The 25455-nt window shown below is 39.0% G+C and overlaps 1 protein-coding gene across 9 annotated transcripts in view; it reads right to left on the bottom strand.

The window, feature by feature from the left end:
• NFKB1 (nuclear factor kappa B subunit 1) overlaps positions 1-25449 on the bottom strand; it is a 61595-nt gene extending 36146 nt beyond the window's left edge. Inside the window, exons 1-5 of one of the 9 annotated variants that reach the window (XM_026078411.1) lie at positions 25389-25449; positions 12085-12137; positions 10811-10895; positions 10271-10312; positions 2619-2659 (exon numbers count right to left, since the gene is read on the bottom strand). In XM_026078411.1, coding sequence (XP_025934196.1) covers positions 2619-2659; positions 10271-10312; positions 10811-10895; positions 12085-12129 — 213 coding nt within the window. In that variant the 5' untranslated portion in view covers positions 12130-12137; positions 25389-25449. Of the gene's footprint in view, positions 1-2618; positions 2660-7334; positions 7396-10270; positions 10313-10810; positions 10896-12084; positions 12138-13971; positions 13992-23887; positions 23910-25277; positions 25360-25388 lie in introns of those variants that run through there. The other 8 variants (XM_026078413.1, XM_026078414.1, XM_026078412.1 and 5 more) reach the window with 8 other exon arrangements.
• Positions 25450-25455: the final 6 nt, after the last annotated feature.

Here is a 25455-nt window from a genome sequence, read left to right as displayed (position 1 = left end):
GCCCAGCTGTTCTATTCTCACTCTTACATACAGCAGTAATTGGAGATTTTGGGGCAGAGATCCAGTGATACTCTCAAAAAAAGATAAAAATTAAAGGAAAGATAACAGAAGAGCAGATCCTCTTTCTCTCATCACAGGTGCTAGTGAGAGAGAATTGAAGCCAGTAATAATCAGAGAAGTACCAAGCATCATAGAGAAAAGAGTATGGGAAAAAACAGAACTGCTTTTTCCTTGTGGGGAGGGAGAAGATGCAGCTTCACATGAAAGCTGCATCTCCGAGCAGAGTCCAGAAGCAGCACAAATGCTTCAGTGGACTTTGAATGACTGGGTTTTCATCTCAGCTACATAAACAAACATCTGAGTATATTTTGGGGAACTGCAGGATACGAGCAACCACTCTAGAGTACAGCTGTCCATTTATCACATTTTTATTTAAAGGAAATAACATCCCCTCTGCTTTTACCAAGTAGTCTAAACCATACAGAAAATGCAACCCTTAAGCAAAGGTATTTGGTAGCTCTAATGAATCAAAATGTCAAAATATATTAATAGAGAAACATTTAGAAAATGGAAATGTCATAGAATTACCTTTTAAAAAAGGAAAGGGAGAGCTTTCCAGAAAGACAAAGGAAAGAAGTATGAAGAATGGGAAAACAGCATCAAATATTTTGCTTTTAAATTAAATTCAAGAAATGAGGAGACAGTTAAAAGGTTTCAAAAAAAGACTTGGATGCACAATACTGCAACATCCAATTCTGAAGCTAGGAGAAAACACACACACACACACACACCCTCAACAGCATCAGAGAAGCTAGCAAACATAAGGGATCAAAGTAATTTTGTGTGTCCAAGAGAGCTTAGTGAGATTATTCTATGTAATTTAAGCTCAAATTTATTAAGCATGAAGGGTGAAAACCCTTACTGAAAAGGAAAGCCATCTAAGAAGGAATCAGAGAAAGAAATTTTAACACCCATTTAATGATGCTATTACATATGGCCCCCAAACTTTGAAAACTTTCAGATCTACTCCCCAGTCCTGCAATTTCTGGCAAAGCCCCTGTCTTATATAGGCTCCCTAAAGTGCCAGGTCTGTCTGCACTGCACCCATTAGCGTTGTATCCTTCGTCAAGGATCATTCAGCTTCAATGAATTCGAAGAGTCTGCCAGCTGACAGCTAACATCATAGTTCAAAAAAATCACTCTGTAATCACTAGCCTCAATACCTATCTTGCTAAAGCCTTTTCATCTTAAGAACTTATTTCTCAGGCAAATGGAAAGATCTGGCTCTTAGATACTGACAGGAGAAGAAACTAATCCTAAAGCATGTATCTTCTTTCCTGTGGTGAACTGAAACCAACTGCATTGCAAATGAAACGGCCAGCTATGATAGGCTTGAACTCAAGCTGTCCAGAAAGCAGAGCAATCTCTGCAGTCAAGACGCACGAGGCAACTCAGTCTCTCTTCACCTCTTATGCCCTAGGGCTGGCAGACGCAGCAGCTATTTGGGTGGCCTCACCCAGCTTCCTGCCCTTCCCTGCGTAATCACACATACACCGCCTCACTCTCCCCAACCATCCTTTTGCGCCTAGAATTATCACAAGCGCAGCACTCCGCCCGCGAATCACCCTTCCCAGCGCTATCGGTGTTATTGCTGATAGGATTATTGGCATAAACTGTTGCCCAGCTGGCCACACAGCTGCTCTGCTACAGGAGCTGTTCATGGAGAAGTCATGCATGGAAAGGTCGGTTCCTCCTTAGCCACTGCACACTGTAGGCTCAGTTGCGCAAAGACACGGCCTGATCTGGGATGAACTAAAACAAGGAAGAGGCAGCATACTCTTCCAAGAGTTCGGAGTACTCTGCTGGCCCCCAAGTTGCTGAGGTACCCCAGTTCCTGTAGGGATGCTCAGGCCTAAACATGTCGCTAGTAGGTATCTGAAACAAATGTTCTCTACAGTAATTATCTCATACTTGAGTTGCCTGAAAACTAACCAGTGTAATGGATGAATCTGACATTGTCAGAGCAGCGTGTTTGCTACACAGTCACACAAGAGTTACGTCCAAGTATTTCATCTCATTTTTCTGGGGTTATTCAGAAGAGCTAAGCATGGCAAAAGCAATCTCAAAGGACAGCACGGAATCTCAAGGACAACACAGCAATTTCTTCATGATGCCAAAGCATGAGTCAAAATTTCCTGTAAGTTTTGGGAACAGAATGAACTGTCTTTATTTTTTCTTTCACACCTTTCAAGAAATGTGGAACAAATTCTATGTATCTTCCATTTTTGGTGCATTCATTTATGTTTCAAAACACTGGGGTACTTTAAGAGCCAGTTCTAAGATGGGGATTCTGTATTTAGCAAAACATTTTTTAAAACCCTCAGATTTTGGTGTCTTATGACACTTCCAGAGAGACACAAAAGATGAGAACAGAACAAAACAGGAAACGACTTAACTACAAAAGTGAGAGGAAAATCTGCTCATAGTTAAGTGCTGCATTTGTTATTAAGTTCAACCTCTACAACACTCTTCTTTCTCATCTTAACTCATGGTTTTATTCAAAGCTGAATATAGTGACATAGCTATCAAAGATTTTCAAAATGCAGTGTTCTTCTTACCTGTTTAGGCTGTTCTATGATTTGAAGATATGGTCCGTCTGCTAACATAAAAGAAAGAAGAAAAGTCATAATGCAAATTATATTTCTATTACCATGACACATAAGTTATGGGGGTAAAGTTCATGTCCTCAGATATCTCAAGATAAAATTTTTGAAAGCACCTAGGCATCTTCAAAACTTAAATAAAATTTTAATAACTAACTTAGTCACTTGGGAGTCCATCATTTCCAACCTTCAGTAAGACTGGTGGGGTAAGAAAAGGAGGATTAACTCACAAAGGCTCATTTTAGCTCAGAGGGCCTAAAGAGGTAACTAAGATCACCCACTTAAGACTGTCAAGGGTGAGTAAGAACAGGATCCTCCCCTTGCCACTGACAACAGCAGCCTGGCCTTCCTGAGGCTAAGGTTAGCTTTTGTATTCTGTAGAGACCCTTAGGCTCTGAAGTCTGTACTCCCAAACCTTTGGCTCCAGAGCTTCCTACTGACGAGGTGCTTTTGAAAGTCTAGAGGCAGCCAATGGGAAGCACTGAGCTATGGGAATATAGGAGGAATTTAAGCTGTCTCAACATGCCCTAACAGTCAGAGCTGCTTTAAAAAAAAAAGGAATTGAGGAGCTAGTCCATTTACATTCTTTTCATAATTTCAGATATTCTTTAAAACTACTGTTCTCCTGTCCCTCTAAAACCACTAGACACACACTATTTGACTACAGATGCAGACTCTATAATATATGATACCAATACATATGGCTATTCTCTTCTAAAATTCTGTTTCTGCCCTTCAAAGGAGGTCTAGCTTAAACAGCTTTAAGTCTTGCACTGTTCCCTGAACAGTGGCTAACTTCACACCATAAACCTCTCTCAAAATTTACCAGTTTAAACAGCCTTCAAGCAGACCTTAAATTCAATGACAGCTGCATGTCACCGGAGCTAAGAATTAATCATCTGATCAAAGCTTAGCTCCAACTCTGATCTTGTTTAGATTATTTACTTTGAAAAGGAAAGCTTTCAGGCCTGCATGGTTGTGAAATACCTCTTAAAATGCAAGCCATTCCCAAGCCTGAAAACAACAGTTCTCGGAGGTATAATTTCTTTCGTGTCTCTTGATAAGCAAAGAGGAGGATTTAGATTTCGATGCTAAAAATTCAGCCGTTAACAAAGCAGATACCAAATGACAGCTTTGCTGTGAATATCTATACAGTATATTGCCAGCTATATCCCTGTTGGGATTACGGATCATCACTTACACCCCACTAAAGATATTAATGCTAAGGAATCTAGCAAACTCACCAGGACAGGTGAAACCTCCAAAGCAGACAAGCCACAGCTATTTGGCAGAGCCTACAAGCACATGTAAAGCATATCGCGCACTGCCAACATCCAGGAGCAGGTACGATCTGCCGCTGCACATCTGCACCATCTGCAAGCATCACGCCATCCAGCTACCTTAACTACTCAATTGCTTGGCTTGAGCATAGAACTACATACTTTTATCAGTTTTAATCTGCCAACAGGCCTAATGTTCAGTGATTGTTAAAAACGGCAGAGGATTCATTTATTTATAGTTTGCAGYATGACTACTTGTATCCTTTTCCACTCCTCGATACAACTTCAGTTTAGTAGAATAGGTCTTCAGTGAACAGGCTTCTCTCAGAATGGAGTTTCGATAAATATGCTAACGGACAGAACCATCATTTTGCTGTCAAAGTCAGCTGACTCAACAACCGAATTAGCTTCACGCCAAAGTTTTATCCCAAATACCAGTCACAACAATTTCACATAAGATGACCATTTATTTGCAAAGTACAACACTTGACCTCTGAAATGTCAACATCTTACAAAAAAAAAAAAAAAAAAAACTGGAATAGCCATGCAAAACAATTGCCCCAAGACCATATACATATCTTCTTACATTAGACAGCACAATAAAACATTTTGGACTTTAGAAAATTTTAATAAATGTAGGGCAATATTTAGTTTTGTTATGTTTCTTTGTTGGTTTTTTTTGTCTATAACATGGAGTCAAAATGAGTAAAGCTGGGCTTAAGTGGCCCAACTTTATTGACACTTAAGTGCAAAACGTATGTTCAGAGGCCTCTAACCCTTTTCATGCCTTAGTCAGCTAAAATTTTCTACTTTAACAATCCAGAGGCCCTGTATTTCTGGGCATTGGCGGAAATAATTCACCTTAAGTATAACTGTGTGGCTCTACTCTCCACCAACCCCCCCAGGACAGGACCTGCCAAGTAGGTGTTCCTTGACTGTTCTCCCCTTAGGAATTCATTTTCAAGGCATATATGTAGGATTAGAATCAGCACAAAATACTACTGCTCTCTCCTAAACATCAGCCAGCAAAGGAAATGCTCTTTTATCCAACAACCAAGTGGTTACGGCAGACTTCCAGGATGCAGTAGATCCAGGTTCAAACCTTTCCTCAGCACGAGGGAGTTCAAACTTCTCAGAGAGGGATTTGCATTATAATGGCATATGGGAAAGCTCAAGGGGAATTCTCCATACCACCAAAATGGTTTCGCCTTGAATGGTAGCTGTGATTTAGGTACTGAAAAACTCAGGACCGTACTGCCTACATCCCCCTTGGGATAAAGCTTATAAAAAGCATACAAATTTATTGATACACAGAAATCAGAATATCTTACACACCAATACAAGGGAAGTGCAAAAAGAAAGGGTGCTATGTAAGTGTATAAAAGCAAATTAGATGGTCTGTTAACATTCAGACAGATTATATGAATCATATACTAATGCATTTAAAACCAAGTTTTGTAAGGTCTTATTTTACCCTTTGGTTTTTGTGACTAAACATTTTCTCTTTTACTATGACTAAGTAATTCTCTAATATAGCATAATGGATCTTCCTTCACAAAGCACTAGAGTTAAGCTGTCCAGTTTTCTTTTGAAATACACTAAAAAATGCATTTTGTGAACTAGATCAGAGTAACTGGGCAGAGAAATCACTCTAATGCAAGGCACTTAATTATACCAGAAATACTATTTAAAAATAAGGCAGCAACATTCAAAGTGTCTTTCAAGCACAAATGGCATATTATTTTGACTCTAAAAAATATTTTACTTAGCAGGAGATTTCCTACAGCTGTCTTCACTAGACTGAATACTTTCCAGAAGTACATCAGACAGCCTGCCTAACATCTGCTCTGCGTGCCTCATTTTCTCTCTCTCATCCTTTCCCGAAGCAGGGGGAGGAGGGAAGCATTCAGTGAAGTGTTTCGCACAGGGAAGTTTTTCATTGTTTGCTTGTTGCCATTAGTAGGCATGTCTGGTGCGAGCCGATAGCAGGCAAGCTGAAGATGTACACCTTGTAAGGAGCACTAATCATGGCAAGATTTGGGACCAGCTTCTGCACCTCTGTTCCAGGCTGGCACCAGCCCCAGGCAAGCTGTTTGCTGCAAGTTCTTGTCGAACAAGCAACCCCCTTTTGAGCGTTACACAACTACAAGAAGGAACGCTACTCAATGCAGAGCTTAAGTTCTACTTTTGCCCTGGAGAGAGGCTGAAGCAGCATACAGTCATGGAGCTGGCCTCTACACAGGCATGAATCGCAAGGTTGCCAAGAGCCAAGTTTTGACATGAGAACGCCTCATGATTTGCCTGGCACTGCCGTACAATCAGGAGGGCTATGAACTGCAACTAAACCCTGCAGTCCTCTGATCTGGAGAGGGTTTGGTGCAGGGTGCCATGTTTTGGTATGGAGTCTAACTACTTTCAGTGCTTCCTTTTCTGTCTTCTCGTCTCACTCGCCACAGACCAACTCACGTCCCACTGCCTCCCCTCCAGCCTGAGTCACAGTCCCACTTCCTCACATCTTCTTCAACTGCTACATTTCTTCATTTTCCTTCCTGCCTGAGTCAGAGGCCCTCCTGCATCTCAACACTCCCACTACTTACATTCTTTCTTCCTCTCTGCAGGCCTCACCCTGCACACACTTCCCAAAAGAGCACCCATCTTAGGTTTGGTCTTCCCATCACAGCAAAGTCAAGGAAAAAAAAGGGTCTGTGAGGTTGGTGGGATATCCCTGCAAGACTGACAGCACTGCAGGACTGGTGGGGTCCCTTATCTAACAGCTTACCTGAAGCACTTCATTTTAACCTGCAACCAACTGTTGTCAAGTCTCCCACCCGCACCTCCTTTCTGTAAGTGGGTCCCCAATATGGACAGCTGTATCGCATCTCACCCTTGAAATTCAGCATGCTGTTTTGCTCTGTGGACACAGATGAAACCACTCACAGCCTCTAGGTCTTGATTATGGGACCCAGCACCAACCCTCTCGCATCCATCCTGGCAGTGGTACCTTGCCAATAAAAGCTCAGGCTCTAGATCCAGACTCTTATCCTTCCTAAAGTCTACCGTAGCATTTGTACATTCTCCCCCTCAGGGCTCCACCCTCGCAGGAATGCTCTCTTGCATCTCAACTCTGCAGTGTTTAAAGCATGACTTTTAAAGCAAGCAGCACACAGGCTTTGCTTAACCCCTCTCCTCCTCCAGTTCACCCTTCAAAATACAAACACAGCAGATCTAGAAAAAAAGAACAGAAGCCGTACACAGGTCTTCCCATGCCTCAGAGGATTAGGGACATGGAAAATGAACAGCCATCTCATTTTTGGCGATGGTCAGACTTCCTGGCTTAAGAGTATCCTTCTCTCTAAAAAATAAGATCAAGTTTAAAAAAGTGCCTTCTTACCACCCCTTCTCCTTCTGTGCTTTTCCCATTTCTCAACAGCAGCCATTGCAGAGAGCTGAGCAGAAGAGGTTAAGGAAACAGCAGAGGTTAAGAATCACCAGAAAAGTGTAATTTCAGCAGCCTCCAGGCAATACTGTTCAACTGCTGATGGCCCTGCTTCAACTTCACAGGCTTAGTCTGCCTGCCATAAAAAAATTAAAACTGAATCCATGCCAACAGCTACAGTCAGAACAGAACCCCTCAAATAATTAACCAGTTTTCACAGATATGTTCCCCAAGCCATCTCTAACCTGCACACAGACTGCTCTATGTTGTGTGGTTGTCGATGACCTTGTAGAGCGAGAAGGAAGTAAAAAACATCCAAAATTATAGAACCCTTTGCTCAGAGCTCTGCCCATTTCCTCTGCAAATGAAGGCATCACTTTGTCCCTCCAACTAAACAATGATCATCATACCGATGTCTATCTGTTTTTACATCTCCTAAATAGGTGCTATGGATAACACTCCCTCCATCTTCATCAAGGATTAGTACCTGACTATGTGTATCTCCCAATGAGCCAAAGAACAGTTTGACTTCATGCCACGCTGCCCTTGTGGTGAGTGGTGTTTTAAACACATAGCTCAGTCCTGCAGCTTGCACTGGTATGGCACTTGCTATAAATACATCCTTTTGTCACCAAAGGCACACAGAGATTACTTCTTTTTCAAAATGTAAATGTAAATGTAAATGTAAATGTAGAACTTGAACCAAGTAACTACAACAGCTTTAGAGCCAAAATAATGAAGCACTAACCATAGTTTTAACTCAAAACTGACATAATTGAGACGGAGAAAGAAGTGAGCAAAGACACTTCAGCACTGACAACCACACAGAGAAAGTCCTTGTCCTGTCACCTCAAAGGTTTTCTGCTATTACTGTAAATATTAACGTAAGAGCAGAACATCTATCACTGAAAAGTCCCCAAATTCCCCAGCTATTTGTTGATTCAGCTACACTGGCATGATACTGCAATTCACAGTTATATATTAAACCTGCCTGCCAATGTAATAAGTCAGACAGCATGCATTTATGAATGCAGACTGAAAGATGTAGGCACGACACCAGATCACAAGCAACAGTCAGTCTCTTCGGTTCTTCAGGTTTAAATCAGCCAACTGTAGTAGAGAAAAGTCCTTTTGAGAACAGTTATTCCACCTTCTCCATACCTCACTGGGGGTGCTTTTGGAAAGTCCCGCATGAAATTTATAAGTGGTCTTGTTGTGTGGAAAGACGTAATTAGTTCCTGTCTGAAAACAACTAAAATATAACTCCTGCTTCAAATTATTAGACTACCTTATAACTAAAGAGTTAGTCCACCGTAATGACACACCACTGTTTGAAGCAGGGAACTGAGTATTACAGTGACATGTCTTGAGAAACAAAATTACTATAGCAAAGTTAGATGGCACTGAAGCGATCAATCTTTTCTGAAACTTAGTCATAAGTTTTTGTTTGTGATAACCTCAAATCCATCCTCCTTTATTAAATCTCATTTTCTACACAGGAAAGTCAGCACTTACACTGCAGTAGTAGACAAGAGCAGTGCCATGAGGAAAAAAAGAAAAAGAAAAAGGCAGTTTCTAGGCAATTTTGCAAATTAAGGGCATAGCTAGACTTAGCCCAGAGTACTCTAGTAGTTTTCTGCGATTCCAGATCTCAGTGAATTCTTGACTCCCCACACGATTTTGAAAACAGCTGTTTTCTAGYTCAGACAGGAGACAGACATCTGAAAATCAGCTTTGTATATCTGAATAATTTGTATGGCATGAGTCTGGCTTGAGGATTACGAAGTAACCTTAAACGGTATGTGTAAAAAGGATATCATTATGGGGGCAGAGTTCCAATAACCATATTTGTCCCATAGAAACTCTGGGGGAACAGTGAAAAAAAATGGGTATGCAATGCACAAGCCTTTTAATCTTAAGCAGATGAATCTTACTGAACAATTTTATTTGCATTAATAAAAACACACTGCAAACAAATGATTGCAACATTCATTTGTTGGACGCTAGTCGATATTTGTCAAGAGCTTTGCTCATCAGAATAAAAACTTATCTTGAAACATAATTATCCGTACCATATGTGCTTCCTGATCCTGCCTCATTATTATCCAGTCAAGAAAAATGAAGTATGGTTTAAACCAGGAAACGCTGGAACAGTAAACAACCCCCCCTCCTTTTTTAAAATCAGCATTCATTGTTATGTTAGGGTGAAATTTTACCTATGAAGTGAAGCAAAAGGCTAACTGCTTATTCCATTTTACCCTTCACACCTTACATTGCTGTCAAGTGTACCACATATCTCAAACAAAAGTGATTTTGCATTTTCAACAAAGGAAAGGAATCTGCGATACAGAAGACACCAGCTACTTCCTGATACATCAAAGACTTGGATCAACAACAGAAAGTTGTCATGTTGAAAAATATTAATATTTTTACTGGAGATAGTAATAAAAAAATTGAGAAAGGACTACATAATTTCAAACAAAAAGTACTACTTACAAAGAAATTCAATATGCAAAACCAGTCCAAGGTTGACCAAGCAGCTAATATTGGCTAGGATATAATATTTTTCTATTCCGCATTCCCATCCTGGCACTATACTGGGAAGAACTGAGCATTAGTTAGACCTTTGCAGAATACTATTTGCTTATTTTCAGCGTTTAGTGGCAAAATCTAACCCTGAGCTTTCAAACGCGTGTTATTATTCAGGAAATTGACAGGTACTTTTAATATCAGACTGCCATCTTACAGGAAACAGAGAAGTCACTGAAAAGGAAAAACAGATGCAAATGATACAGGAAGCTGAATATACCTTACTTTTTATTAGTGAAAAACAAGCACCTTAAGAATTTTCACAACAAATGAAACACTGTTTGAGAGAAAAATAGAAGTACCTGTTGCACTCTGCAAACTGGCAATACAAACACCAGAGGTTGCTGAGGATGCAAATTTAGAAAAAAAAACACAAAATAAGTTATAAAAACAGGTCACTAAAAGCTTCTTGATCACTCAAATCATTTAACTGATTGAAACTTTCTGTTTATGTACAAGCCAAAAGAAAATCAGATTTGTCTCACTGTTGAAATTGTTGTGAGCAGAAGGAAAAGAAGTTTAAAAATAAAGTAGTTTTTAAAAAAAAAAGTAATAAAAAGTCATTCCAAATTAAGTCTGGCTGACAACTTTGGGATAAAGTGTTATGAAATAAAATAGTGTAAACAAACAAGCCTCTGAAACTGTTGTGAGGGAAAGGAAGAGATGTTCAAAGGGTGTAATAAAAAGTCAATCCAAATTAAGCCTGGCTGACAACTCTGGGATGCAGTATTATGAAATACACTAGTGTAAACAAACAAGCCTCTGAAAAGAATTCCTGCACAAAAAACAAACTGGAAGAAATGGCAGGAACAGTACTACAATCAAATAGCAACAGCTCCTACCTGTTCGTAGTGGTAAGTCTGAAGTGATGTAACTTGTATTATTAAATATTGCATTCATTCCCATGAACTGATCCATTGTAAACATCTATATTGAAAGAGAGTTTACTCTTATTACTAGATATACAAATAACTTCATAAAGCATCTTTCAGTGAGGAATTTCAAAGCTCTCTGCAAATATTGAGACTCCAACCACCCCAGTGCAGTAGGTAAACATTTTATATCTATTTTACAGGTGGATGAACCAGATCTCTCATACACACCAAGCCATCTCTGTTTTATTGGATTATCAACAACAGTGCTAGCAAACCTGACAGCACTGACCAAGTTTCACCAGTATTATGCGACTGCACTGAACTCAGCAGTTCCTAAGCACGCTTTTTGCTTGCCTGCACTACCAGCTATATATTCAAAAGAGCCTAGATGCTAAGACCTTCTGAAAATCTGATGCTAGATGTCTTGCCCAAGGCCTTGCTGAGAATCAGTGACTTTTCATTTACGCCTCTGTAATTTAACCCCACCAGACTGGATTACTTATTTAAATATATTTACAAGCTCTAATGCAAAAAAAACAGTATCACCAGATTATATTTTAATTTTTGTTTTGAACACTAACATATCTTAACCCACTGTAATTGTTGCCATGTCTAAATCTATCTTTTTCCAAAGTGGAGCAAGCACAAAACAGAAAATCCTCTCTTTTAGGAAATGAAAGACTGTAGAGATGATCTCTCTACTGGAACCTTTCATTCAAGCACTGTTCTTGCAGTACAAATGAATCATAGTGACCTAATAAGATCTGGATCAATGAAGAGCTTTTGAAAAGCTAGGTGTACTGATCTGCGTGAGTGAAGGAACATTTTAGTCACCAATGTCAAAGCTAAATCTCACCAATAATGATACAGAGGAGCCTTTTAGCACATTATTTTCATATGAAGTCCAGTGCCCACCATGGAAGGAATTTCAGACTAAGTGTCACAGGCAGACAGCACATAAAAATAAGTATGTTTTTCAACCGCTTCTTTCAGCGGGCCTGGTTTTCCTTTACATTTCAGCCATTTCACCATGGCAAGGCACTTTACAAGTCACACAAAGCACTGGCTTAGAGAAAAAAAATCTAGATCCCTCAAAACCTGATTCCTACTAATAACTAGAATGCTTTTAAATTTCCATGTTGTTACACCTAGGAGACGACATGGCAATACATATGGGAAAAACCTGACACAGAGAGCTAGGACAGAATACAGGGATATTGAAAATACACAAATCCACTTACTTGGGGATCAGACACTCCCATAATATAGGAATCTTCTCCTGCCATTTTAAGTCCTGAAACACAAAAGCATGATCAGAACTGTTATTTCTTCAATGTACAGCAACACAGAAAACAGCAAAACATTAGAGCTAAAAACCCCATCTCTGATCCATTTTACATTGCTTATAATGTTAATGACTTCTGAAATACTGCTAAAATTCCTCAGGATTTGCAAGGAATAGGACAAGATAGGCTAAGTCTAGGATTTTCCATTGTCTGCTCCCATGCAACTCAAAATCCCAGCCAAAGTCCTAGAGTCAAAATTTATTGCAACTTCACTAAAATCAGGAATTAACTTGTTTCTGTCTTTGCCCTGAATATTCTGTCCTTACAGTTTAGGCAAAACCACTGCCATAGTTTAGCAAAAGCAGGATTGTTCATTTTTATACAATAAAAAGACTTCAAAGCATCCATGAATGAACCCCAGCAGTTTTCTTGTGAAGTACTATCGAATGTGAGATTAAAAAAAAAACAAGAGCATCCAATATTTTTTTCTTTAAATAAAAAGGAGGCAAACACTGAATAACTTTGGACATCTTTACTTCCAGAGGTCCACAAGTGCTTGGCACCCACCAATCTTTAATGTTGACGATGATTATTATGGATGTACAACATCCATAACCCTCTACCACAGGTCTTCATGTGCTAGGAAATTTTATCCTGGCTTATTTTACCCAGGGCCATAATAACAAACCAGTAGCAGAACATGAAAATTACCTTAGGAATTTACTAGGTCTGTTATAAAAGATGCATGTTATGTCTTTCCATTTAGACATTGTTAAAAAGATTAGAACTTCATTTATGTTGCTCTTATTAAAAAAAAGTTTTTCAGGGCAATATCTAAAAATAACTGTAGTCCCTATTTTAAGAGATTCATGTGTCTGCATACAGGCAGACACTCTAAATAAGGGTAATAAGTAATAAAATAGAAACATGTCACCGGCTTTTATTTTCCACCACAGTGAACATGAACCATGTTTTCCAGCAAAGAAAAGTGAATTATGAAAACCTACTGCCTAATGCAAAAGACAGTGGCAAGCCATCAGGAAACCAGTAAAGAGAAACTGAGTCACTACGAACCCCCTACAGGAATTAGAAAGGCAAATATCAAAAACAAAATTGCAATACTCAGGTACTTCACTCTGACAGAAGCTCAGCTCAGCTTGTTAACAAATTCCAAAGATGGCATACAACCAGCCTTCCCACACAAGTAGAAAAAGAAAGAAAATTTAAAACAGTGAAATAGGAGACACTTAGTAGACACCTGCCTTCCAGGAAAAGTGGCTCATGAAGATAAAATTATTTCTTAACTTAGAAAATAAACATACTCTCCTGTTTAGAATTAAATTTTAGAGAGAAATATTTACTAGGAAATATTTAATTGCAGTATTTGAGCAAATATCTAATAACTGGACATAAGGTCTCAGCCAAAAATGAATAGCGGACATAACAAGTAGCCACAGTCATCTGAGCTGTACTTCATCACCTAATACCTCAGGAATTTAGCAATGAAAAAAGTATCAGTCAACCACATTACCTCACAAGCACATTCTCCAAAGCATTATTTTCATTAATGATTTGCTATTATTATCAATCTTTATGAAAAAAGCCAACATACAAAGCATTTATAACAAAACCTTCAGCATGCAACAAACTTCACTGACATTTTTATTTGACATTTCTGTTCCATAAAAAGCATATAACCCTCCCCACCGACTATGCAGCTACTGAAATCACTAAAAAAACCACAGTATTTTGTGGCCAACATCTCCCAGTTAAAGGTACAGATATTATGGAAAAGAATCTGAAGACCTCAACATTTTTTAGGAAGCGTCAGAACGTACCCACCTTACTGATGCACACTGATTAGCTAACTGTGAGTGCAGATGTCAGATTTCTTCTGCACAAACAAAATAAAAACTGGTCCTGAAGGTCTTGTTTTGTGATCTCTCATCTTCAATCACTTACTATTTCATGAGTCACAAGCAAAATTGTGTGCCAAAATATCTAAAATACCTAGAAAACATGGTAATTATGCTTGTTTGGAGAAGAAAAGTTCTGAGGAACAGTGTCAATCAGCAGCATCTGCCCACTTGTCAGTTTGCCAATCCACATTTCTTTGCAAAAGTTTCAAACCAAGCATCTTGCAACTTTTTCTGTAAGCCCAATAGGACAAATTTAACAGCATATTCTATCTTCCTTGTCCTACTGTAGTTCATCAAACTGCATTACTCTTACTTCAGCAGAACTCTGCGGGGAAAGCACAGTTTTCACACCTTCTGTGTTTCCTGGTCACATTTACAATTTTGTGATATGCGACTTCAACAAAAGCAGAGATAGCACTTCTGAAGACCGTTCATTTAAAGGACTTTGATATTAAAAATTAAAATCCATACAAAAATATAACCTATGCTTATCTGAATCAGTCCTTCATATTCACCTCACCAAAATTGTCGTTTCTCTTTTTTTGGCTGATGCAATGGATGAGAACATCATAAGAGCAAAGCAGCAGTCGTTCAAGAAGGAAGTTACACTCTGAAGAAGCAAAATAGCCAGCTACGTGTTGCGCAGTGGCAGTAGGTATGTACTAATGAGTTCATAACCCGGTATTAAACGCGCTCTCTCTGGCACCAAGTGTCAGAGTGTCTCTTACTTGATCCCGTTCATGTTCAACAACAGTCAAGCAATGGCTGGGGGAAACGCTAGGGACACTCTCTTGCGTGAATGCTAAGCCAGTGTATTAGAAGGACACGATGATTTAAATGTGCAAACATATGGCTTTGTGTATGTAAACAGACACTTGACTGCCTTTTCAGGGCCTAGACAAAAATTAACCCAGTGGTTTAAAATGTCCCTTCAAAATGACTGAAAACACTCTCAGTTTCAATATATTGTTTTCTCCTCTTTCAAAGCAAAACAAATGACAAAAATGTTCCAGGAACACTACATCCAAAATAGAATTTGTTTTCTTAGGATTTATTTAGTTAACACATCCCTAAGCTGCTGCTTCTTACAAAAAAATGGGGCAAATTCGGAAAGTGCCAATAACATGATTAAGAAAAAAAAGACACTTGCAGAAAAACGGCATAACACTAGAGACAGCCTAATACTAATTATATTCATCTTTAGTTGTCTTCTTCCCTCATTGCTTGAATTTGTAAGCATTTTCCCTGCATGCATTAAGTGATAAGACTAACATCTACTAGGAGTCACTTTGTTCAGTCTCCCCTTATGAAGAAAGCTAGGCAAGCTGTATTTTGGGTCACCAAATGTTTTCCTCCAAGCTACCTTTGCTGCTGTATGCAACTTAGAGAAGGCAGGTCAAAAACACGTATTCCTCATTTGAAGATGACTGGGATTAAAATTGTTCTGTGGCAGTTTCTGCTACCATATGCACCTGGTTCCCACATAATCTCCAGTGCCCAGACACTCTATTGCAACCTTGCATCTACAGTGAAAAAAATACCCCTGCACCTACAGACCAGAAACAACCATGACAGTCTACACGCTGGAGATTCTCTGAACTCTTTCAGATTTTGGAGGACAGGAAACTAAACCTTTCAACTCAGTATTCTTTACTATGAAAATTCAGGGGTAAGCGAAGTAACACCATTTAGCTTCTACCACTATGGAAAACTTTAAAATCTAGCTAAATTTGTCCAGAACCATATAGCTGTGCCTTCTGAGAGGGAGAGGGAGAGGGAGAGGGAGAGGGAGAGGGAGAGGGAGAGTGTGTGTCCATGCACGTGTGCACACTATTCCTTTGTACTCACAGCAGGTCAGTTACCTTTGTGGAAAAGGTTTAAAACAAACAAACAAAACAAACATTTTGCAAATTAATTTGGTGTTAATTTTAGAGTTATGCTAAAGCAAGACAGAACAAAAGTCAAAGAGTAAATTAATCAAATCAACAGATAAACGTAGTTACTTCTACATAGACGGAGGATGGCAGGATTGCACCAACCTAACCAACCAACCAAGGGCACACAATGGCAGTTATTTTGCATCACTGCTCTTCATTAATAACTGAATAATATCCGGTAAAGTTACCCACAACTAGAAGTACACAGGTTCATTTATTGCATTCTGAATACATCTTTTTAAAGTCTTCTGACATAAAAGCTACAAATCAATCAGGCATTTAAAATGCAAAGCCATACTTCATGTAGGAATGCTCTTACTCAGGAACAAGAATTCTCTTTTCTGCCTCCCTCAATAATTTGATTTCAGACCTCTTCTCTACTGCTTTCCAATATCCACTATAACTAACTGCCTTTTAAAACAAAGTAAGATAGCCTTCTCTAAACAACTTTTGTTAGCCCTTGATTTCTTGGAGGCCAGTCCCTTCCCTCTAGTGTTCCTCTTCAACTTTCCAGCTTGAATTTTGAGAAGGTGGCAAACCATTTTCCACTTTGATACCAGTATCCAATGCGATACATACAGCAAGGAATGGGACTTTTTCCTATTATCTTTCTCTGGACTAGCAGAACCTGATGCAAATCACTTCATCTGGGAGAAATCAAACTGATGTCTGATTCAGATACTAATATTCCAGCTATTTCAGAAAACGTTTACAGACACCTTCTCACCCAGCAGCTGCATGCCTTTTAAAAAAGTAAAAAGATCTAAACTTCCTGAACAGTATATTCTAACAAATTAGGAAGACCTCTTATCCCCACAACCAGAAAATGAAATAATTTGAATATTACCTCAAATAGCTGCAAAAATAACTATGCTTCAGTCCCCCAAATCTACCTATTCATGTTTTAAAGTGCACTTAGAGATGAAGCTAACACTTCAAATAGGACCAGAAAAAACAAACCAAAAAAAGTGACATACGCTTCCTTTCCCAGACTTTCAAAGAATGACATGGCAAGCGGGTATCTACTTTTAATCTATGTTCTTTGAATATGAGTGTAAAGTAGTATGCAGTTTTGAGAGACGAGGGATAAACGGTGTCACCAACTTCTCTACCACACAAAGATCTGCCTCATCATAAAGAGGGTGATGTCTGGCGAAAATTGTTAACAGCCACTCAACTCTCTCTCCAGCTACACAAAATCAAAGCATGTAAACTAACGCGACACGATACCTAATGATATCCTCAGAAAATAAACGAGACCACCAGCATTAGGATATCTGCCTGCTGCTGTGTTTTAAAATAAAAGTATCAAACCATCCTTCCTAACCTTGCCCATTATTTTTTAACTAGTTCAATATAAGGATTGAGTTCAGGACAGATTAATATATTATGGAAGAAGATTTGGGTTATAACACAGAGCGGATTAACAGGACTGTACAGAATTAATGTGTATTCTATAAAAGGTAGACTGAAGATATGTATGTTAATGGATGACGACCTCTGAGTAATAAAGATCATTATACTGCTGGACCGGAATTACTCTGACAGTTGAAAGGAACTTCTGTATTGAAGGACATTCATCACTGATTTTATACGATATTTTACATAAAATATCAACCTCTCTTCACCTTTCAAGCCTGGGATTCAGAAAGTAAATGTGGCCTCAAGACAAGAGAAACGCAACTACTACACTTCAACTAACTTGATATTTTGAAAGCACAGACTTCCTGCAAGTTTTCTCACTTACAGTAGTGGTGGGGTTTGGGGTTGTTTTTTTTTTTTTTTTTTTTTGGCACTTTACCTTGAGCCTTCCTGGGAATTTACTTCAAAAAAAAAAAAAAACTTTTACTGGACATTGAAAGAATGGAAAACATGAAATTTATTGTGATTATGCTCTTAGCCAGTTTACTTTGCTTAATAAAAACAGAGAACAATAACGAAGAAAGAAAGGCAAAGAAATTTGTTTTAGATATTATATCAGAATTATACTTATGCTACATCATGATCATGAAACATGGCAAACCATCTGTTTGCAGAGAACTAAATTTTTATGATAGGCATCAAGTTCTCTGAAATCCTGTAGCAGCTTTGAAATCTTGAGGTAGAAATAATAACTGTCTTATTGTGCAATCCCTACAAAATATGTTACCTGGTATCTCTTCCTTGTTTACCAGATTCTCTATTTACTTCTTTTAACGATAACTATCATCCTTGAGCCTCACTTTCCTCTCCTTTGCAAAACGTAACCTGTGTGTGTATAGGCACAATTGTTTTAGCCCAGCATTTCCCAGTGGGGCTGCAGGGAATGTATTCCGCAATAGCACGCAGACAAGGAGGCACTGCAAGTTGCTGGGGCAGGGCTCGAAGCAGGGCAAGAGCCACGGCGAGAAGATTTTGGCTAGAGGCAAGAGCAGGCTGCTCCGACAGAAGGACAGAGAYGCTGACCCAAGACTGACTCTCAACTCCTCATCACTGCGGTGCCTTCAGGCAGGACCGCTGCCCACCCCCTTCAATACCTGGCCTCTTTGCCTTAGCTCTGGTCACCTCTCCACATCTTCATCCAGCGCTTTGTTTCCAGTACTTCCCCTGTAACACAGTACTTTTTCCCAAGATACAATCCATGGGAGCACAGCTCCAGGGCAAGAGGCTGAGAAGCAAAATATATTCTTAGAGAGGCAGAAGGAAAACAAAAAGTTTGAGAATAGCTATTTTCTACCTTTGCACAAGATAGTAGCCCATAGATACACAGCCTTAGATCTTTCAAAGCACCAGAGAGGACATATGAGTTGGATCATGAACCTACAACAGTTATGCAGATAAGCCTTATTTTTATAGCTTAAGTTGTGAGTGGCCTTCCGATCACTTTACATTTTAAGGCTGAAGAAAAGATTTTTTTCTTGAGAAAAACAAATCCCACGCTTGTTAAAAGCAATGTAACAACAGCAGGACTATTGTACAGGCAGGACTCCAAACAGTTGCAGGTATTTTGAATGCTTACCGTCCAAACCTGCTTAAAGCAGGTCTACACAGCTAAGAGGTAACAGCTGTTAGCTACCAGCATCTTGTACTCCCATCACTGTTGCCACTGACAGAGCTGCTACAGAAAACAACACTGGGGGGAGCAGGGCAGGAAAAGAAAGACCCCCTCGCCAAATACTAACCAAGCAAAATCTTAATACAAAGAAGGTTTTACCAATGGTCATTTTATTTTCGTTGTTCTCAAATACTCATTTTGTTTGGATTAGTTCTAAAAAATTATACTGTTTTTGAAGTCTCTCAGCAAAGGTTAAGACTGGACCAAACATTTATTGTTTAGATGGATAGTGTACCAAGCCTGAAAAAACTGGGAAAATGCAAGCTATATGTATACAAACACACATACCTACTTTTCTTTGAAAAATATACATATATTTTTTATATTTTATATATATATAAATATATATAATATATAAATAAGCTACAGTCAGCAATCCCCTGGATTCTTCAGACTAGGAGATGATATAAGAGATGATGGACAAATATAGTTTTCTGAAACATAAAAAGCAGACAGAACCACAAAAAAAAAAAAGAAACATCATGTATACTTTTGCTCACATTGTTGGTATGAACCTCCTATTAAACAGCAAAGGAAAAACTTTTTAAAAACATTTTAAAAACCATGAGAAGTGATTGCTAACTCTCATAAGTTGACAAGGAGCCGTTTCAGCTGTGTTTTTTGAAGGGATGTTAACTCAGTACAGAAACTGACTTGAGATTTGAGATTTCCCTTTAAATGTTACAAAATTATTAATACTTCTTCTCCCCCTATTTTGCTTTATTTTGAGGAAACTGTATTCTCAGTAAAAGAGTAACTGTATTCTTCTGTAAAAGAAATATACTGAAGTTTTTTTTTTATTTCCTTCAGCTACTGCTAAGAAGTATAACCTCTGAATAAAGATTTCTGCATAATTCCTCAATATATGAGTGAGAAAAAGTTTGTACAGAGAAGCATTTTTATCAAAGACATTACTTTTCTCAGCAGACTATCTCACTTGTCTTTAGATTTTTGCAGCTACAATAAAACGACATAACCCAAAACGACACCACACGCCATTTGTTTTTCTAATATACCTACACAAATTGCCTCTTCTTATTATTCGTTAAGTCTGCTTATTATTTCCTGTTGGGTGGAACTTGGGAGTTCTGGCTGTGTATTTTTAAAGGTAAAAAACTGTTGAGGTTAAAATTTTAAAATATCTTCAGTCAAATGTGCATTATTGGACAAAAGCCGCAGATTCTATAAAAATAGTAAAAAAAAAAAAAAACCTACGTAGGAAAATGAATTGATTAGAAATATTAAAGAAAGATTTTAAGAGAGTGAGATGCTTTCAGTCAGAACTGTTAGGTGCAGAATTCTTGGAGGAGATCTAGAAACATGTTTTATTATACCAGATAACTACTATATTTACATAAAAATCTCTAGCATGAGGAAATTTATTTGGCAAACAGTAACTATACTACATGGGTGGCTGTTTTGTTGAGTATCTTTATGAAGGGAATTTTTGTACAAGTGTTTTATTCCTTCTTTAAATGCCAAAATAGTGATGCAACATGACAAGAGGATATTCTAAATTGCCCTAAACATATAAACTGTTTTTCCAGGTTATTGTTAGAATAATATGAGAATGTTTTTGTCAAAACACATTGAAAGCAACTTAAAAAAAAAGGAATAAACAGTACTCAAATGTGACAAGCACATACTCTGATATACATAAAATGCTAAGCATGTGTAAAAATATTGAGGTCTGACACAGCAAAACAAGTCAAAAACTGCAATGTATTGTAGCCTCATGGGGTGGTAATGTTACTTGAACTAGAATGAATATCACTTTAAAATGCTTTTAGTTTTTGGTACAGATTAAAGAGAGTCACTGGATGTTGCTTAGAAATAGTTCTAGTTTATATAAGGGAGGTCATCAAAGTCAAATCCTAGCTTAAAAAGAGCACACATGCCATTTCATAAGCCTTAAATGAAATGACACAAGAGTATTAAGCACCAAACCTTTTCCTTCTTTTGGAGAAAGAACAATGTTTCTAAGGAGCTAAAAGACAAACAAACGCAAGATTTCAGAGGTGCGGTTCAGGTAAGGTTTGCTGCCCGGCGCAGGTTCTGGCGCATGACCAAAGACTCAGCCCCCTGTTTAAAGGACAACAGCTCTCAGAGTGGGCTCGCGGAGCACCAGGGGCTCTTACCGCTGCAACCCCAAAGTCAGCCGAGGGACTCTCAGGAGACTTTTGCATGCAAACAGCCACTGAACATGCAACATGAGACAGTCAAATTAGTACCATCAGCCGGTAGGCCCGTACAGGTAAAAGAGCACAGAGCACCATTACAGCATACCCGAGAGCCTTAATTTTGAAGGTTTTCAATCCTACTTTATCCAGGGTTTAAATCTAAGGGTGCAAAGCAAGTCATGGGTTACTAAGGTTTAATTTGACTGTGTTTTACAGAGAAATAGTAAAATGCCCCTCAGTCATAATTTTCTACAGTAACCTATTATATAATAAAACATTTAGACTAACACCGAGACTAGAAAAATATCTGCTCACTTTGTTTTTATTTCATTTGTGTATGTTAAAAATTGTCCACAAGTCTGCTAGCAGATAGAAGTATGATCAAAAAAAAAAAAAAGCCTCAGACATGCTTTGTTCTTGATCTGTTGATACCAGTATAGTTTGCTTTGAGAAGTGAATGAAATACACATGTATTTTAGCTTAGCTAATTCTATGTTTTAAATGAAGAAAAAAAAAATTGGCGCTGCTTTTCACAAGAACATGAAAGCTGAAAGGGGAAAAAATGTTAAGTAGAAGCAATAGAAACTTCCTCCTAACACATGGTCTGTCAGCTCCACCTAAGCCCTAAACAAAGGATTTTACCTTGAGACTAGAATCATTTGAAACATCTTTTAAGGCCTTACCTCTGAAACTGTCAACAGCACTTCCGCAAGATATACGAGCATACGTTTAAATTAAAACACTGACGAAGACCCACTGAATTATTTCTGTGCCCAAAATGAGATGCAAACTTAAGTGCCTGGCTGACCTAAGGGCACAATTAATGATAACTGTAATAATGATGTTATCAATGCGGAACTTCTTAAAAAGCTACACAGCTAATTTAATGGACATAAAATTACAACTTCCATTTCTAAGATATCTGGGTCAGAGCTGACAGTGACCAAGACCAGAATTCTTCCTACCCATTACCTAACCAAGAACATTTTCTCTTCTTGTTTCATACCTACATTATTTTGTCACTGAGAACCACAGAAAAACTACCAATATGCTGAAAAAAATTCCAAAGAAGTTAAATTTAGATTTTTCTTTAGTTGCTTAAGGAAATAAATACAATTCTCTCTCTTAAGACAAATACTTCTGAATCTAGAGTTGGCGAACATTTACAGCACCAAAAGGTGGGAGCATTTCAGTGAGTAAATTTTGAAGTGATCTATGAAAACATAGAACAATTAAACAGAATCTCTAAAGACTGCAGAATTTTCTGACCAATAGCTACCACAGAAAGCCTACTGTAAGTTAGTAAAAAAATACATCTTTTTTCACTGTGTTTTTGCAACTTCTACACACCATTTAGTATGTATGCGCATAACTACAGAGGGAGTCTGGACGCACAGACTCTTAAGCATTCCAGGCAGCACGGAGCATTTCTCACAGTGAGGACTCAGTGGCCTTCATGCTTCGCTCCTGTGCTTCCAGGGTCACCGGTGGTGATGAGCAGAATAACACAAATTTCCTAACTGCACTTATTTTTGGACCTTGCACATACTTATGTGACAGTTGCTTGGGGAGGTGTTGGGAGAAGGCAATGCTGGAAAGCAAGAACTTCGCTTTCTGTGAAAATTCAGAAATTTATTAATCACCAAATTCAAGTCAATATTTGGTTGTAGGTATCTGTTACTGAACGTTACGAAATCATATAATGACACCTCAATAAAAAAGTAAATTAACTTATTTTTTAAAAATTAAGTACATAGCAACATTGAGAAACAATTAAAATAATTATTGATTTTCAACAAACGAAGTAGGAAATTTTAAAACTTATATATAAATGAAACATTGCTTTCTGCTTTCCACCCTCTTACCTGCTACCAAGATGAAAACAAGGGATTGCTCTCTCCCCCAGCACACATTTTTTTCCGGGAAACTTTCTGATTTCAAAATGTAAACAACAACAAGAAAATCATCTAGATGCTGATTTAACTACAGGTCTCTATCAAGTATGAAGTTTATCTACTACAATATTATTTTTTAAAAACACACAACTTGACAGAAAATGAAACAAAGCCATTCTCAGTTTCATAATCTTAACGCTATCCAAAACGTATTCATTACTCACAAGAGAAACCAGTTTGATTTTGTGGTAACTTTACTGTTAATTGGACACTTCTTTCTTGAAAAAGGGGACAAAGGTGGAAAGAAAAAGGCTTTCTTTTTTCCATCTGCTAGTTAATACTTCAGTTCAAATTATTTAACAGTTCTTGCACATATCTCAGCACTGAGTTTCCTTGAAATCTCCAGGTATACCCTCTGTGGCAGATCCTGACAATAAAATTTCAGCATAAATGTCACTGAAATTACTGAGCCAGGAAAGTTTAGAGAAGCTGAGAGTCTGCCTCTGTATAGTTACAGGCTGATTTTTCCTCTTTCATTTTCTTAACTAAACTGAAGTTCTCTTCTGTAGATTGCAAAACACTGCAGATAACTAAGACGTCATTCTAATGCTTTCATAAAATGGGCAGCTGCATTCTCTCTGGAAATAATAAAAATGCGTCTCTAAATCAGAAATACATTCTGACTAGCATATTATTTCAAGAGCTCTGGAATATCAATAAAATAAAGACCTACATTTTCATCCGCGCTGTGTGAGCTTGACAGTGGTGGTGTAAGGCTGCTTAAGGTGGTGCAGCATCTTATATCAGGTATAAGGTATGTAGGGTATAAGGTGATACAGCAGAGAATACATAAGCTTAATATTGACTTAAGTTTCTCTGTTAAAAAGAATAAATGAAAGGGGGACTTTGAAGTATGGAACTAAACATGCCTAACACACAATGAACTTTAAAAAACATTTTAAAATATGTACTACTTTTCAAATGTTGTCCTTTAGCAAAGATTAGAACATTTTTAACAGGAAGCTGAAATACGGCACTGAAGTTGTGATGAATTCTAGCCTATGAAGCCTTAATCCTGCAAACGCTTACAGGCACTCATATTTTCGCTTGTTTGAATGGAAGTACATACCAGTATACTGTATTAGAATAGCAGCCAAACAACACCTAGCTCATCTATACTGAAGTTCAGAAATAACACTATTTTATGTTCACATAAGTCAGCAGAGCTTCTTAACTGAAGTTAGCATCGAAGCAGAAAGCACCAATAGGTAAAAATAATGGTGATGATGAACAGTTAAATCTTGTTGTTTCTAAGGCCGCATATAACAATCAATCAGATCATACTTCTGTATCGTTGTGAGAACATTTCAGTTTCACTACTTACTAGTACCATCGCCTTTAAAAAATTCACTAGTTACCACTTCTGAAAGTAGCATTTATTTATGTTATTTGTGACATTCCCTTCACTTGAAAACCTACTGCAATACGCACCCATGATCAGGACACCAAGGTGCCACTAGCAAAACTATGTTTGCACAATAACCTTTTTCCCCTTAAGGGTAGAGAATCACTATACAACCAYAGATGCTCCAAACTCTTTCCCGGGTTAAGCACAAATGCCACCTTTGAAACCAAACAAGCAAAAAGCAGCCTATCCTTTGACAAGAAGCACCCACCACACGGCCGGCAGAAGCGGCCTTCCAACTTTCTGAGCTTATTTGACAGCACTTCGCAGACATCTCCTGCGGGCCAGCAAGCCCCTTACAACAAACACGGGCAGAAGAGCCCGCGGCAGCCGTGCTCCAAGAGCTACCAGGCAGAGGAGTCCCGGCGCGGTACGCGCGCTGACACAGAGGGCAACTTTTAAATCCACAAGAACAAAAGAGAAAGCAAGGCGGCAGCGGCCCTGCTCAGAAGCTCCGCACCGGGAAGAAGAGGCTGCTCGTGTCGCCGTGCCCCGGATCGCGCCCGCGGGCAGGGCCCACAGCCCCCCCGCTTCCCGGGCCGCGGCACCGGCCGCCGCTGCCCCGCGCGTCCCTTTCCCTTGCTCGAGTTAAGGCGGCCGCCGCTCCCGGCGGCGGGCACCAGCCGCGGCAGACGCCCCCCGCCCGGCCCGGACTCACCCCGCACCGACTCCGCGCAGGGAGGAGGAAGCGCCGGCGCAAGGGGCAAACGGGCACCGGGGAAGGGCAGGAAAGAGAAAGAGGGCAGCAAGCGGCGGGCCGGCGGCTCACCCGGGGCAGAGCAGAGCAGGGCAGGGCAGGGCAGAGCTGGCGGCGCCGCGTCCTCGTCGTCGTCCTC

Source organism: Apteryx rowi, unplaced genomic scaffold (genome assembly GCF_003343035.1).
Source record: "Apteryx rowi isolate R43461 unplaced genomic scaffold, aptRow1 scaffold_48, whole genome shotgun sequence".
NCBI classification, from domain to species: Eukaryota; Metazoa; Chordata; class Aves; order Apterygiformes; family Apterygidae; genus Apteryx; species Apteryx rowi.
This window is presented reverse-complemented; position numbering and strand designations above follow the sequence as displayed.